The sequence below is a fragment of the Biomphalaria glabrata genome, chromosome 5 (genome assembly GCF_947242115.1).
Source record: "Biomphalaria glabrata chromosome 5, xgBioGlab47.1, whole genome shotgun sequence".
Classification (NCBI taxonomy): Eukaryota; Metazoa; Mollusca; class Gastropoda; family Planorbidae; genus Biomphalaria; species Biomphalaria glabrata.
The window spans coordinates 10,518,542-10,534,993 of record NC_074715.1 but is presented as its reverse complement, the minus strand read 5'-3'; the positions used below and the strand labels follow the sequence as shown (position 1 = coordinate 10,534,993).

The window sequence follows — 16,452 nt, the reverse complement described above, 5'->3', positions numbered from 1 at the left end:
AACTAAAACACTACTTGCTAGGAAGATTCTTTACAATTAAATGTGACCATAAACCATTGTTAGCACTTAAGAGAAAATAACTAAAGAATAACAGAATAAATAGATGGTCACTAATTTTATCTGATTACAAGTTTGATCTACAAAGTATACCTGGTCATGAAAATGTATTAGCTGATTTTTTGTCAAGACAGGTAGATCATGAAACGATACAAATGAGGACAATGATATTGTACATCATGGGCGTAGCCAGGATTTTTTTTCGGGGAGGGTTTGGGGGGGGGGGGGGATTCCCCCCGACCCCCCCCCCCCCCCCCCCCCCCCCGCGGAAAAAAAAATATATATGTGTGTGTGTGTACATAATTAATCTTTATTACATTCTGACCCTTTCGGAAGATGTTTATTGTTCATTGTAGACTCCCCGCCCTTGCTAGCAAGGGGGTCTGGGGGAGTTCGCAGAGCTCCCCAGCGCGGGGCAAAGCCCCGCCGCCGAGCACTATTTCTGGTATTGAAAGCCAACAAAATGCATATTCTGAGGTATCTATAGTGCATTATCTTGCTATTAAAAAGTTTTATTTCAAAAACCTAATGTCCTATTCTTACTGACTTAGACCCTCTCGCGCCGTTCGGCGCATTTTCCGGCAAGCTGTTTCCGCAACTCTTATTTTGCGTAATTCATTTTGTGTGAGAACATGTCCCGCAAAACCTCTGTCACAACCTTACTAAGGATTCGACTCCCAGTTCGGCATATGATTTCTTTGATTTAGACCCGATCTCTATGACTGACTCCTAAAATCTGTCTTAGCCATCTTTGTTGAGACACATTTAATGATTTTCAATTTCGGCAGAAGACTATTCACACTTATTAATGGAGCCCAAGCCACTGGTAGAAATTTGTAACCTTTCTTGACTACGCTCTTGGAATTACATGCCTGTATTTCGCTTTAGATTTTATATTATCGAAAAGGAAAGTTTTTTCGTCAAATCATCTGTTGAGGGGTTTTAAACTAAGAAATCTCTGGAGTTTTTTTGTTTTGTTTTTAATTCAAAACCCTATTTAGCTACGATTATAGAATTTGGTGACTGTAGTCTGCTTTAAAATAATATTGAAGAGAGAGGTTTTCAACTCTAAACGCTCTGTAGGGGAATTTTAAACTCAAAACCATCTGGAGGGGTTTTAAACTTTAAAGAAAAAGCCATCTGGAGGAGGGGGATTTAAACTCAAAACCCCTTTGGCTACGCTCATAGAATTTTGAGTGTGTAATTTGCTTTTTTTATATTGAAGATGGGGTTTATCGTAAATTTTGGAGGGGGTTTTAAAATCAAAATCTTCCTCAACTGTGCTGTTGGAATTTGGGGATTGTTGTTTGCATTTTTTTTTGTTTTGTTTTATAGAAGAGGGGGATTTAACTGCAAAAACCTCTGGTAGGGGGTTTAAAATTCAAACCCCCCTGTAGGGGGTTTTAAACTCAAAGCCCCCTGGTAGAGGGATTTGTATCTCAAAACCCCCTGATAGGTTTTTTTTTAAATCTCAAAACCCCCTGGTAGGGGGATTTAAACTCAAAACCCCCTGGTAGAGGGTTTTTAACTCAAAACTGCCTCGGCTGTGCTGTGGTAAGTGATGATTTAGTATTAAAATCTCACCTAAAATAAACAAAATGAAAGCAAAAATCAGTCACTTAATTCCGTTCCCCCCCCCCCCCCCCCCCCCCCCGGGGGATTTCATTTCGGGGGGGGGTTTGAACCCCAAGAACCCCCCCCTGGCTACGCCCATGTTGTACATACATATCAGTCAAAGTATTTTAACTGAGTAACCTAAACAATGTAATTAGAAGCAACTTGACATTTTTCAATCAGGTCAACCTGACATTTTTTCCTGCTTCATGTAACTAGGTCATGACATTTTTTTTTACTTACTGGTACCATTTTATTGGGTCATGATGAAATTATTTTTTTTTTTATTGATGCTATTGTACTATCATTTCTTAATTAATTGTACATTATATATTTACTGAGCACAATTTGACAATAACATAGAATCTCATAATGACTAGATGTGCTAATAATTTGTGATTAGTAAACACAGTAATGTAAACAAGCAGATTGTTAACAGTGAACTACTTGAACTGTTGACCTGAATATTTTTTTTCAAAAAACAACTCACAAATGTAAATATTGTTGATTTTGTCCAAGTGGTACACACTTGAATGCTATCATTTGATGCTATTTTACTTTAACTACCACGTATGTGTGCTATTGATAACAATCATAGACAATGTCACTGTAACCTTGTACAATGGTGACAGAACTTAGAGTGATATAAGGAATACTGAACACAAATATACTTGTATAGATGTATGTAAACTTTATTAGGAACTTCAATAAATTTACTTAGTGTGTAAAATGATACACATTGGTCGTGTTATATTATATAAATAATTGGATGTAAAATAACTTTAAATTTTTTTTTCTTCTCAGAATTGAGATGTCAATGTATGTTAACAGAATGAGCACATAGCAATTAAACATGCTCATGCAAAATATTTCAGTATATTTGTAAATAGATGATCTATTATTATTATTTAACCAGATTTCAGGAGACTAAATCTTCAAATTGTATCGATATTTTTTCAATAACATACTTGTATAGTAACTGTAAGCAAACTAATGTATATTTTTCTAAGCAAACATTTTGAAAGTTGAACAATATATTTGTCAATTATGTGGAACTATTCATAGTTGAAATGAATGACATGACATCTATAATTATGTATGATTAATGAAGTACTATTGAAGTGATTAATTAGATCAAGCTTGACATGATTGATTAAGCTACTAGACATATGTATAGGATATTACTATCATATGTACTTTTGTCAAAGATTTGTTGTCAAAAATCTTTTCCAGGGGAAGGGGCGTATGTCATGTATCAGTTTTAGAACCCCTGTAATATTTGGTGACTAGTAGTCACTGAACTATTCCGTGCAGTCAGCAGGAGATTCTTCCTGGTCGGGGACTGACCACGAGGTGGACACCTCAGTGGATATTACACTCTTGCAGAGAGAGGAGCGTTATTATCTCCTCGGGTATAATATATGATCATAGAGTCATTACTGTAGTGTATGTGCATTTCATTGGACTAATTGAGAAACTGGATGTATTATTTATAATGGCTGAAGTCGCCAATATCTTTTGTGAATTATTTCATTTATACTTTGTGTAATAAAAACCATGTCTGCTAATCTAGAGTCTATTAATAATTCTAAATGTTGTGGTCGGAGAGTTCAGTATGTTAGTGTTCTCACGCACCTGCAAATCTAGTGCGTGTGAGAAAGTATTTAGTTAAGAACATTATAGTAGTACCAGAAGAGGTATCTACAACACACAGAGACATTCGCGTCATCACGCCTGCAACAAGAACCAGGCCGTGACAGTCACGTTGGTATTAACTCTTTCTCTCCTAATTGACGATACCATCGTTGATTTGACCTCATTTAATTAAATTAATGTTTAATTTTTTAAACTTGAATTTGTGTTATATAAAAAAGAGCATGCATTTCCCTTTAATTCTATACCAAATACAACATTGTCTGATAACAAACAACAAAGTTATTGAAGCCCAATCATAACAGGGGAGTGAAATAGTAATGAGCAAAATGAAGAACTCCTTCGAAACATGGAAAAATAATTACGGAGATAAAGAGTTAAATTGAAAGTCTACGTGTATGTCTAGTTTAAAGAAGTTGAATCAAGAAGAAAGAAAGAAAACAGATCTTTCTTCAGTTTGGTGTCAAGTTGTTTATATATCCGGCAAGATGATTCTGTTTGAGCCATTAGTTAATATAAGAAGAAATATCAGGCAATAAAGATACAGAAATCATCACACTTATGACTAGAGGATATTGTATACTTATGTATAAGGTATTCAGCTTATACCACCACTTCGGTCTAGAACAATTTCTTTCCGCTGTTCGATATCCCAAAGAAAATAAAAACAATTAATTACCAATAGTAAATGGGATTTTTAATTTCGGAATCTTTGGACGCCATTCAGCTCTAGTGGGCACCTGGCATTAGTTTCGAAAACGTTAAGTCCGTTTGTCGTTGTGCTGGCCAACTGACAACTTCGTTCACAGTAAGCTACAGAAACAGATGACCTTTACATAATTGGCCCTATAGATAACAATGTCTGAAAGGGGAACTTTTTCTTTTACTAATGAATTGAGTAATTTGAACATTTTTCTTCTTGATTCTTGTGTTGTCAGGTAAAAGAAATAATTGTACAAAGTTTCAGCTTGATTCGAGCGTGGGTGTCGGAGAAATAACGTTTACAAACTTTTTACCATGCAGACAGACAGAGAGTCAGAGTGAGTCGATATACGCTTTGTAAGAAAAGTTCATCTCTGTTACATGGTTCAGACAATCTGATGAAAAACTAGACAGAGTAACGGAAATAAAGTACTCTCTTTAGTTTCAAGAACTAAAGTATTTAAGCTATATGCTTTAAATCGTGTAAAACAGCGGTTCTCAGCCTTTTATGCTCGACGACCCCTTTTTACAATCCCCCACTCTTCTGCGACCCCCCCCCCCCGCTCACACATACAGAAATAGAAGAATAGACAATAACAATTCATTTTTTCGATGGTCTTTGGCGACCCCTGGCAAATCGTCAATCGACCTCAAAAGGGGTCACGATCCACAGGTTGAGAACCCCTGGTGTAAAATCTTGTCAGTTATTTTGCAGTTTTATATATTTATTTACTGAAATTCAAAGCCTGTAAATATTTGTTAATAAATTAAAGAAATAACATAAGTGTGTAGCACGCCTACAAAGTGTAGCTAGACTAGCTGTCTGGAGTTAGTTATTAACACAGAGCCTCCGCAACAAGAAACATCCGCCTCAATGCTGAAGTGACAGTTACAGTTACATTCACATCCTGATTAGAGCAAAATTAAATTTAAAAAAAAAATGTATAGAAATGCTGAGACATCGCCGGTTCTTTAATAACGGTTTAAACATCCTTGAGCGAAATCCTTGATTTTTTTTAAGACAAAAAGAATATTTATATTTTCTCTGTATAAAAAAAAATCAACAACGAAAACTAAAACTCTATGGCCATATCGCAAAGATTTCAAGTCTCGCAAAGACCTTCCTTCAGGGAACATTACCAGAAAAAAGAAGAAGAGGCAAGCAGAGAAAGCGATGGGAAAAAAACAACATAAAAGAATAGACGGTCCCGCCATTGAAAGAGCTTCAATCAAATGCAGAAGAAGAAAGGAGAAAGACGGTCAATCGATCGGGTGTGGTGCCCCAACGGTCCGATTGATAAAGGGATAGGTGAAGCGAGATCAAAAGTCGGTAATCATGAATGTGAGCGTCAAAAATTATTTTTCGCGACATTCCTTGTTGTCTCTTCCTGGCCAAAAACAAATACAGATTTGTTTATCAAAAATAATTTTGGCATCATTAAGTGCTGCCAACTAAAAATGAGAAACACCCATTATGTACAGATGTATTAATGTTAGACAAAATAATTTAGACCACAATAAAATAGTTCTTTTTTTTTTAAAGATTTATTGCAATCATTTTGTGTGTGTGTGTGCTAAATAGATGTTACTTTTCATTGTCACTGAATTATGAATTATTACAATCTCTGTGTAAATACTTTTTTGTGTGAATTACCAACGTCTGTATTTTATAGGACAAGATCTGGATTGAGATTTTTAAAAAATAGCTTTTATGAATTGCTAGACCAGATTCCATATTATTTTAAATAGTTTTTATTTTCATAAAGATCATTTTTCATGCTTATAGCATGCTCAGAGCACTATGGTCCAATCTGTTTTCAGGATCACTTGGGGGGGGGGGGGGAGGTATCCAGGGAAAATGTTTTCAGTAATGCTTTTAGTTGCTCAGTAAGCACAACTCTGATTGAGTCCGATGTTGAGAACCTCGATCCTCTTTATATGTAGCTATCACAAGCCCAAGCGTTTTATGTCTCTCACGCTTGTCATATAGCCATTTCTATTTATTTATTTCTCTTGCTGTATTTTGAAAGTAAACGATGTTAAAAAGGGTAATTAATTTATTTAAAAAAAAAAAGCTTATTATTATACAGTGAGTAGCATACGCCGATATTTTTCAGAGCCTGCCTTAGGTCACTGCTACCTATGCGACCGCAGTGAGTTACGCAATGTCATAGAACCCACTCTAATCCTAGGTGCAAATTATTAAAACTAAACCATTTTATAACTTATAACAGATTTTCCGTGGCCTTCTGGTTTACAAGAAGCTCCTGGAAAGTGACTTCTCACAATTTATGGAAAAAAGATACTTTCGTGTGTAGGCCTACTGTAATAGTCCTGCCTTGTATTTGTTGATGGCTGTCGGAATTCGACACTCTGGAGGCCTCAGACAGGACAGGGGTGAAGAGCCCCATGTCCAGGCCTGGTGGTTGGATAAAAGCCTTTCTTACCATCAACGGGATAATGGCGCCTACGGCGCCGACGCCCTACTGGACTTCACTGAAGGAGGCATGGGCAGAGGCGGCCTTAGCAGTGCGCGAGGCCCTAAGCCGTAAGTGTAGGCTATATATCCATACCACATCACATCATGCTAATGTCTCGTCCGCCTCTAATGCTGTAGGTCTTATTTTTGCTACAAAACATAGTACCTTACGTATGTACTGTGCTATTGGCCGTTTGACTACATTACATAATGTACTTTATGAAAGATTTTGCCTTAAAGTTTAATCAACGTAACTAATGATTAAGACATTTGTTCATGAACAATCAACAAACTACATAATAATATTTCTGCTAAAGACTCTGAAGGTTAAGATTATGGCCGCTGCAAAAAGAGAGCAAAGGGTCGATTGTTAATGCGAATAATGTGTGCTTGAACTCCTTGGTGCTTTCCCTTCAAGTTTACACCATTGTATTTGTATCCCTGGACACGACAATCGGCGATGTCCTGACCAACGTTCACCATCGCAGCAAGAAGCGCCATGACAAACCCTTTCCTGTTAAGTTGTCAACATTAGGATACGTCCGAAAAACTCAATATAAGGGACATCAGCTCTTTGTGGCTAACATCAGGTGTGTAGTCAAGAATTTCCAAAGATATTGAGTATATATGAGAACTGTTCTGGTTTTCGAAGCTGACAGTGTCAAGGGAATTTCCAATCGCGGGGCCTGGGTAGGTTGTCCCACTTGCCACCCCCTACTGGGCATAGGCGTAGCCAGGGGGGGGGGTTGGGTTCAATAATGTTCCCTTTTTCTTCTGATTACATCAGGTCCATAAGCTGTTTCGAAACTGTCATATCTTTGACATATGTTGATAACGCGAATGTTTATATGTATAGCATTAGGGCCTCTTCTGGCCTTGTTAGAATGTTCTTTGTGCAAACATTAAATAACTTTATCCTGATCAATTTTGTTGTTGCGTAGTGCCACTATGTTCACTGAGTAATTTGACCACAACACATATATTTAGAAGCAAGCATCGTCTCAGCAGACAAAACGTTTAATAATCATAATAAAATAGTGCTTAATAACTTGGCAAAGCATCGTCTCAGCAGACAAAACGTTTAATAATCATAATAAAATAGTGCATAATAACTTGGCAACTCCAGCCATGTAAATACATCACTTAGAACCCATTTATATTACATCTCGTATCTCTTACACAATACATACATACTTCTCTTTACTCTCAGGAGTCCAAAAGGTAACTGAGGTTTTCACCCCGTGGTCAAATACAGACCAATCATTTCTTCGTAAATAAGGCACGAGATAGTCAAATGACTATTAACTCACTCCATGTCACATTGAATCTCAATCGAGTATGTGACAGAAACCTATGCCAGATGTTATGTTCTGGTGTCTGGGCTGTAAATTGTTTGATAGTTAATTTCGAACTTTTCCTGTTTCGTGCAATCTTGAAGCGCGCGAGAGAAATGTCATGTTTTTTACACCTTCAAATCAATTAACTTCTGATACGAAGCAACTTAGCATATAGTGATTTCCCTGAAATAAAGTTTATGAGGATAAGCTATATAATTGTAATAAACTGGAATAAGCTAATCTGTAGTTCATGTCCGACCATGCACGCTTTATTATGGGCTTGCAATTCAAAATTCTGAAGCACGTAGTCGTGACGATTTTTTTTTTATTTGCACATAATTATAGCTATCATTATATTTAGTAAAGGCCTAGAATATGACATAATGTTATTTTCTTTTTGTCTTGGAGGAAAAATTCTAGTCAGCTGTCAATTTGAGAAGATCTTTGAGTTGGATGGCTGCCTGGTCGTGCGGTTTGCGCGCTGGATTGTCGTTCAGATTTATCGATGGTCAAGAGTTCAAACCCTGCACGCTCCCATCTCCCGTCGTCCTGCGGGAGGTTTGGACTAGGAAGTAATTATCTTCAACTCTGAAGGAACATCTGAAACATGTAAAACATTTTACGAACAAACAAAACAACATGTCTGGTGCATTTTAAAATAGTTAGGCCTACTATAAGTGGAACCAGACAAACTGCTTTATGTGTAATCAGTGCCTGCTTCTCGTGTGCTTCTGATGTGTGTTTTAATTGTAATCAATTATTCATCAGTTCTTGAACCAGTTTCCGTGATGTACGTTGCAGTCTGTCCATCTTAGCATAAGTGGCCGCTCAAAAGCACACCAGCAGTCACATTGATGACATAATCAAAAACCAAACTGACCATGGTTAGGAACACTTCAGGGATGGCATCTTGAGGAAGGCGAGACTATTGGCAGACAAACTAGGTAATGAATTAGTGCTGCCGATAATTTGTAGTCGACAGACACACCAAGCAAAAAACATTTGTTTGGATTTTGGGATTATTAAAGAACACTGCTTTACAGTCTGTATCTGGATTCGTTAGTTTCTTCGTTAACATCTCTCTTTTCAAGCAATACTAATGCTCAGTTCAACCTGTTTTGTTTACATCCTAAAACGATGCAAGAGCATGAAACAAGTATTTATCTACTTATCTTATTATCATACAGACGTTACTTCAAAAAAGAAGACGAATACATCCTACGCGTCTTGCATTTACAGTGAAATTAATATCGTATAGGTGGGGGGGGGGGCGAGGGGACACCAGTTCTTTTCTTTAATATGCTCGGGGAAAAAATGAAGCTACGACTTTGAGCCATAGATGGCAACTTGCATCCCCCTGCAAAGAATCCTGCGGGCGCCCATGAACACCCGAAATATCTTGTCTATGAAATATACAATGAAATATATCTTGATGTGAAATGAAATCTACATGTTCTTAGCAGCTTGTTGCCTAGATACTTAACTACTATTAAAGACGAGCACATCAATTTCAACACATAAAACTAGTCAATTACTTCATACAGACTTTTATAATTGCTTAAATTCTTACGTGACTTCTACTGTGACCTAATCACTTCTCTTTACATCACCTCTTTTCTAAAAACTTCTCTCAGGTCGACCCACTACTAGCCTACTTAGTTACTAGACTTGGATTTCCTTCTACGTTTTCTTTTGTACACTGCTACTACAGCTTGACTTTCTTCTTAAATGGCTTTTAGCCTGGCCGATTCTTTTATCCGTGGTTCAATTGAAGCGTCTCACAATGTCATCCTTTCACGCTCTATATTGGCCAAAATCACCTAAATATTAGAAACTGCCACATGATTACTATTTTACCAGTGACTCAAATACAACAGAACAAAATATAATATTGATATTATATTTAGATATAGGCTATATAGACTTAACAAAAAAAAAGCAAATCAACACAAAAAAAAAAAAACAAGTTCAACATATATTTGTGTTATTGCAACTTTATTAATATAATTGTTAGAAAAAAAAAGAGTTTATATAGTTAATTATGTAATTTATGCCTACAAACAAGCGTGCATCACCGGTTTAAGCAAGTGTAACAAAAAGAAAATATCAGAATACTAAGTTGGCAACACCTCTGTGACATCATTGTAAACAAAATGGCGGCGTGCTGAGCAACCTTGACGTCACTATTGCTTTTTGTTGATGTCATATAAATATAAAAGTTCTCTTTTTTACAAGAAAATCTTTTAAAAACACTATTTACATTTATTAATTGTATTTTTTTAAAAAATTGAATTTTCGGTGAATCATTAGTTTTTGACGCTCATCTTCATGATTACCTGGAACACTGACCTGCGAAGCCACAACCTATGGCCAGTTTAGGACCGTGTTGCCACGTCACAGGCTTGTACGAAGTTGCAACGAGCTATTGCTCTCCAAAGCCAAAAGGTTGCGACGTCGCAGGTCAGTGGTGAGGCCATCTATCACCAATGGTCTCTGGTGAAGTTGAAGGTGTTAAATTTTCAACTTTGATTTGCATTCTTAGATATTTAACATATGACACGGACTTCTTATCCCCTTGTTAACAATATTATTTACTTGGTTAAGTAGTCAATCAAAATCGTTTCAAACTCGTTTGGAAAAAAAAAACAATTGAATTTTTAAAAAAGTATAATGTAACAGTATTTTAATGTCATTACTATTTCTCTTTTTAGCTCGGAAACTCTTCGTGGATGAAAACTAGATGGACATGGATTTTGAAATTCCACTAACTGGCCACACAGGAAAAACTCTGGTTCGGCCGTCATAATTTTTCAAAATATAAACATCTTAAAATCAAATTTGGCTATTTCAGCGCGTATCCCCGTACTCGACTCTAAAAGCCGGAACGAAGTGGGACGGTTTGGCTGTGACGCTTTGGCTGTGACGCTTTGGCGTTGACCTTTTGGCGTTGACGTTTTGTCGCTGATGTTTTGTCGCTGACGTTTTGACGTCAGGGATTTTGTCGCTGACGTTTTGGGGTTGCCGTTTTGGCGTTGACGTTTTGGCGCTGACGTTTTGCGTTGACGTTATGGCGCAATAATCAGTTTGACTCAGGCCCTTTTTATTTGCGTGGCTCGTTTTGGCGCGAAACTCTTTAACCACATAATATATGTTCGTTTGACTATGTCTTTAAAAAGAATGATACGTATCTCTGTTTTGTATGAGGACTTGTATCGAAACGTATTTTTCTTGAAAAAAAAATTGCGTCCATTAGATTCGGGATTTACGTTTGTTGTGTAATTCTTGTTGTGTCACTAGCATTGTGATGTATGCACGTGTGTCAGGTTTAATAGTGTCTGCTATAAATACCGCCCCCCCCCCCCAATTTATTATACGTTACTGTAGTAACACAGTATAAGCACACCTTCTTGTCTGTCGACTTCTCCTTCTCCTAGGTGGGTAGCCAGCTGAGGCCAACGAGCCCCTTCAGCCCTGTCTTCAGTTCTGTTACAGATATTATAGCCACATAGTGAGAGAGATACAAATAGAGAGAGGGAGAGAGAGACAGAGAGATAGAGGGATAGACAGGGAGAGAGCACCTACTGCGCTGTCATCAATACTGTTAGAGATTATTATTTATAGCCATATAGTGAGAGAGATTAAGACAGAGAGATAGAGGGATAGACAGAGAGAGAGACATAGAGAGAAATACAGAGAGAGAGATGGAGAGAGAGAGAGACAGAGAGAGATTTGGTATGGTATGGTAAAAAATATAAGTTTTACATTATCATATATATGTTAGGGGCTTCCGAGCTGTCTCTAATGCAGATCCAATAACGCAGGTGAAAGGCCAACCATATAAGTTAGTCGCAGTTAGTGAATGTCGAATAAGACGTTTGAAAGGGATCCTTCAAATGTTGTCAAGCTGAATCTCTACGTCCAAAAAAGATTGCCTTTCTCTCTAAAGCCTTTTGAAGTATTCTGTCGACATTTCGCTATTATTCCTCAAGACCTAGTCTTTTTCTTTTTCTTTTATTCGCGTCATTGTTTCCAAGTCGAAACTTTTATTATTATTATTATTTCTTAATCGTGTCATTACAATATCAATAACGAGATTGTATTTTAGACAATGGTGTAGCAAGAACTTTGTCATATTTTAGGGGAAAGGGGGGCTTAATATTTAAAGTGGGGGCCCTGGGGATTTTCAAATTCTTCCCTCCCTCCCCCCAATCCTAGCTACGCCTTTGATTTTAGATAGATATATGTACTTCATAATCCTACAAGGAATCTAAACTTCCTACACTAGTGTATCATATCTCAAATAGGATAAACTTCGAGAAGGAGAGGATTAATTGGCAACACTTGTAAACACACATAGGTCTAATTTTCTTTATTGTATGAATGTAGATAGGATTGTGGTTGTTAATAGTTTGTAGTTCATTGCTTCTGATCTTCTTGCTGGTAATATCGAAACCTGACTTTTTGATGAGTGGAGACCACTTCGGCGGCCCATACATTCTTTCTTTGTAACCTTGATTTCTTTTGTCTTGTAGTTTTCACGTTATCTCTTCATCTCTTTTTTCCTCTCTTCGAGGAAACAAAAATTCATCGGGCGTAACAAGTGGTTGAGGTTAATAAATATATGATGGTGTAAAGTAAGTAAATCACTCTACACATGAGTATGTAAAAACTTAACATTTTCAAAAATTCATTTCAAAGAATTTAATAAAATAAAATGTTTATATATGTATATTTTTAATTCTAATGAGATCATTTTCAAATATTACAATAATTGTGCTAAAAAAACGAATACAAATATATATAGTTAAGTGCTTAAATTAAAAAAAAAACATGCTTTCATTTACACATATAACGACATCACTATGAATATATTTTAATAAAAGCAAATGGTGAGTTAGATAAGTGGAAATAAAGAAAAAAAGCCCATATATATATAACAGTTATGACGCGGATCTCCGACTCAGACCCTAGCACCAGTACTGGACACAAAAACACAAAAGATCATCCAGGTTACACAATAGGATGGTTGCCTGGTCTTGTGGTATGTGCTTTAAACTTACGTCATGATCGTCTCGGGTTTGAGTCCTGCTTGCTTTCAACCTCCATCGTCCTGCGCGAGGTTTGGTCTAGGATATAATAATATTCGATCATATGAAACAAATAAAACCGACTCCTCTTAATATTGTATTAGCTAGCCCTTTTATACCCTGCGACATTTTTGAAGAGACTAATGCTAAGGAAAAAATAACAAGAAAGTGATAAAAAGAGAGAGAATGGACGGGCTTGTTATTGAAAGGGAGAATGGACGGGCTTGTCATTGAAAGAGAGAATGGACAGGCTAGTCATTGAAAGAGAGAATGGACGGGCTTGTTATTGAAAGAGAGAATGGACGGGCTTGTCATTGAAAGAGAGAAGGGACGGGCTTGTTATTGAAAGAGAGAATGGACGGGCTTGTCATTGAAAGAGAGAATGGACGGGCTTGTCATTGAAAGAGAGAATGGACGGGCTAGTCATTGAAAGAGATAATGGATGGGCTTGTTATTGAAAGAGAGAATGGACGGGCTTGTCATTGAAAGAGAGAATGGACGGGCTATTCATTGAAAGAGAGAATGGACGGGCTTGTCATTGAAAGAGAGAATGGACGGGCTTGTTATTGAAAGAGAGAATGGACGGGCTTGTTATTGAAAGAGAGAATGGACGGGCTTGTTATTGAAAGAGAGAATGGACGGGCTTGTTATTGAAAGATAGAATGGACAGGCTTGTCATTGAAAGAGAGAATGAACGGGCTTGTTATTGAAAGGGGGAATGGATGGGCTTGTTATTGAAAGAGACAATGGACAGGCTTGTTATTGAAAGGGGGAATGGACGGGCTTGTTATTGAAAGAGAGAATGGACGGGCTTGTTATTGAAAGAGAGAATGGACAGGCTTGTCATTGAAAGAGAGAATGGACGGGCTTGTTATTGAAAGAGAGAATGGACGGGCTTGTCATTGAAAGAGATTCTAGTCAAGGTAAAAAAAAAGAGAGGATTAAAGAAAGAATTTTACAACTTTTTACAAATTTTAGCGCGAATGTCCTTTTGGCGTAGCCTTTTTTGTGCATTTGATTTGTTCAATTTATAACAATTTTTCTCAAAAAAAGACAGATATCAATGTTTTTATTTAAGTACAGTTGTTCCAACGTATATTGATAGTTTGTAGTTCATATCTTCTGATATTCTTGATGAAAATATAGAAATTGTCTCTTTACTTGCGTGAGTGGGACACTTCGGGTTTCGATTCCTAGTTTGCCTTTCTACATATTCTTCACCAAGCATTGCTTTACTTATAACAATATTACTTTGTTTTATAGTTCCTAAATATATATATACAGTGATTTTTTTTGTGACGGTACACACCGGTACGACGTACCGTCACCTTTTTTCAATGTGGAGAAAAAAAATACTTTTCTTGTATTTTAACGTTTATTATTAATTTAGTAGTAATTAAAAGTTCGGCTATCCATCACTGAGTACCGGCACTTAGTTGTCATATATACACATATAAGAAATACATCACCATTCATACAAAAAATGAATAAGAAAATAAAATTTATAAAAACAAAATAAATAAATGATATCACAGGTGGGCAATGGACTTCTAGATCTTATATCTTTGTTATGAATGACTTGATAGGTAACTCCGTAATAGTCTGCTGTAAAAAAAAAATTAAGTATGTATATTTAAAAAAAATAAAATATTAAATTAAAAATCCCAGTTTTCTCCAGGATTCGAACCCGTAACCTCTGGTTTCTGAAGCAAGCGCATTACCGCTCAGCCACCGCCCCTTATAGACATATAATGGAAGAAGCATATATTGTAAGTTGCCCTTGTGCATAGCCATTTGGAAAAAGAAACTGAGGTCCTTTCGAGATTCAAACACAACCAAACACGTGTAATGGTCCGTAGTGGGAAGCGTGGTCAATAGGCTATGTAAGCTTGAACTTGGTTTGTCTTGGATACCTATAAAGGTTCGACGCCAAACTCGTGCAGAGTTGTGTTTACTGAGTGCCTAAAGGCAACACGGAAAAACCTCCCAGATACCCCTCTCCCCACTGGTCCACAAATGAGACTGGACCTTGTCCACAAGGTTGCCATTGCCGAAAGTGGCAATGAATTTAAGCACTCCACTATCTATAAAATGCTTCCTAGTGGCATGCGTCTCAAAAAGCCTCTGACAAGTTGTCCAACACTTGGCCTTCAGGTGTGGTTCAAAAATTGAGTTTGATGAAACTGTTTTCACTAATCAAAGAAGGGGCGAGGGTGAGTAACTGGCACCTAAACCAGTGAGCTTCGGGCAGGCGATGCACGTTAGCCATTGTTGGCTACCCACCTAGGAAAAGGAGAACTCTTGGTTTAAGCCTCTGCTGCCATGCAGCTATTTCTAATCACGGGAAAGGCTTTAAGGAGTCAACCCTGAGGAAAAATTAAGGATCTGGCAATTCTTAGGCACTCATACACCCTATCAGAACCTGCGACGCCATTAACCGCAAACTGTATCGGCACTTGCCGCTCCATTGAATACAGCTCAACTTTGTTGAGACCATAGCTAATGCCCAGGCATTCATCTCATTTCCTAATAATCATTTTCATGAGATGATCCATAGTCGCTTCGAAACTAAAGGAAGACATAGCACTATAAAGGTAAATAAAGCCATTAAATATTATTCGATCTCTTAAAGCGAGCTTTCAGAAAAACATAATAGTTCTTGCTAAGTTAGTTTAAGGTTCTTCCTATCTTCTTCTCCTTCTCTTTGATAAAAAAAATAATTTAGGAATGGAATTTAAAATGTAAAAGTAGTAAATGTTGGGACAGACATTACGTCCTCCTTTTTTTTAAAACAAACACACTCCCCTTTTTTATTTTTTTTATCGGTTTCTCTCTCTCTATATATATTATCACTGTATGTCTCTTCAACTATCCCTCTCTTTCTTTCCATCACTCACCTCTTTGTTTTCTTCTCCTTTTTTGTCTATTCAACTCTGCTCTTTCTTTACCTGACTCTCTATTCTTTCTTTCCCTTTTTCTTTACATTCTCCATCTAATTTTCTATCTTTCTTTTATCCTTTTCTCTATCTATATTTTTAAAACTATTATTAATATTATACTAAAATTACTTTTCTATTGTTACCTTGGAAATTTTTTTTCGACATTTTTTTTTTTTCATTCTCTAGTTTTGTGGCACACTGAGTAAGAAATATAAATAAAAAAACAACAAAATTAACATAAAAAATACTGTTAATGGATTATGGATAATACTACTACTACTACCAATAATAATAATTTAAAGAGCGATGTTAACAAACATGATGTAGGCTCAAGACGCTGACAAACTAAAATAACAAATTAATATAAAAAAAGGTTTTAGACAGGTAGCTCTTAATGTTCTTCTTGAATGTAGTGTAGCATGTTGTCTGTCTGAGATAAATGGGAAGTTAGTTCCAAACCTCTTCGCCAGTAACATGGATATGTGCTATTTCCCTCTCCCTTTTTTATAACAACATTGCTCTTTTAAAATTCTCATACATAGAAGTGACTAAACAGAGAAAATGTTTAAATAAAAAATGCATTT

At 36.7% G+C, this 16,452-nt stretch overlaps 1 protein-coding gene across 2 annotated transcripts in view; it reads right to left on the bottom strand.

Moving 5' to 3' along the window:
- Nucleotides 1-12,559: 12,559 nt before the first annotated feature.
- The window catches only part of LOC106076126 (multiple epidermal growth factor-like domains protein 10), a 219,373-nt gene continuing 215,480 nt past the window's right edge, over nt 12,560-16,452 (bottom strand). For both annotated transcript variants that reach the window (XM_056029078.1, XM_056029084.1), the window contains 2 exons: nt 16,012-16,066; nt 12,560-14,534 (listed from right to left, as the gene is read on the bottom strand). In XM_056029078.1, coding sequence (XP_055885053.1) covers nt 16,051-16,066 — 16 coding nt within the window. In that variant the 3' untranslated portion in view covers nt 12,560-14,534; nt 16,012-16,050. The remainder of the gene's footprint in view (nt 14,535-16,011; nt 16,067-16,452) is intronic.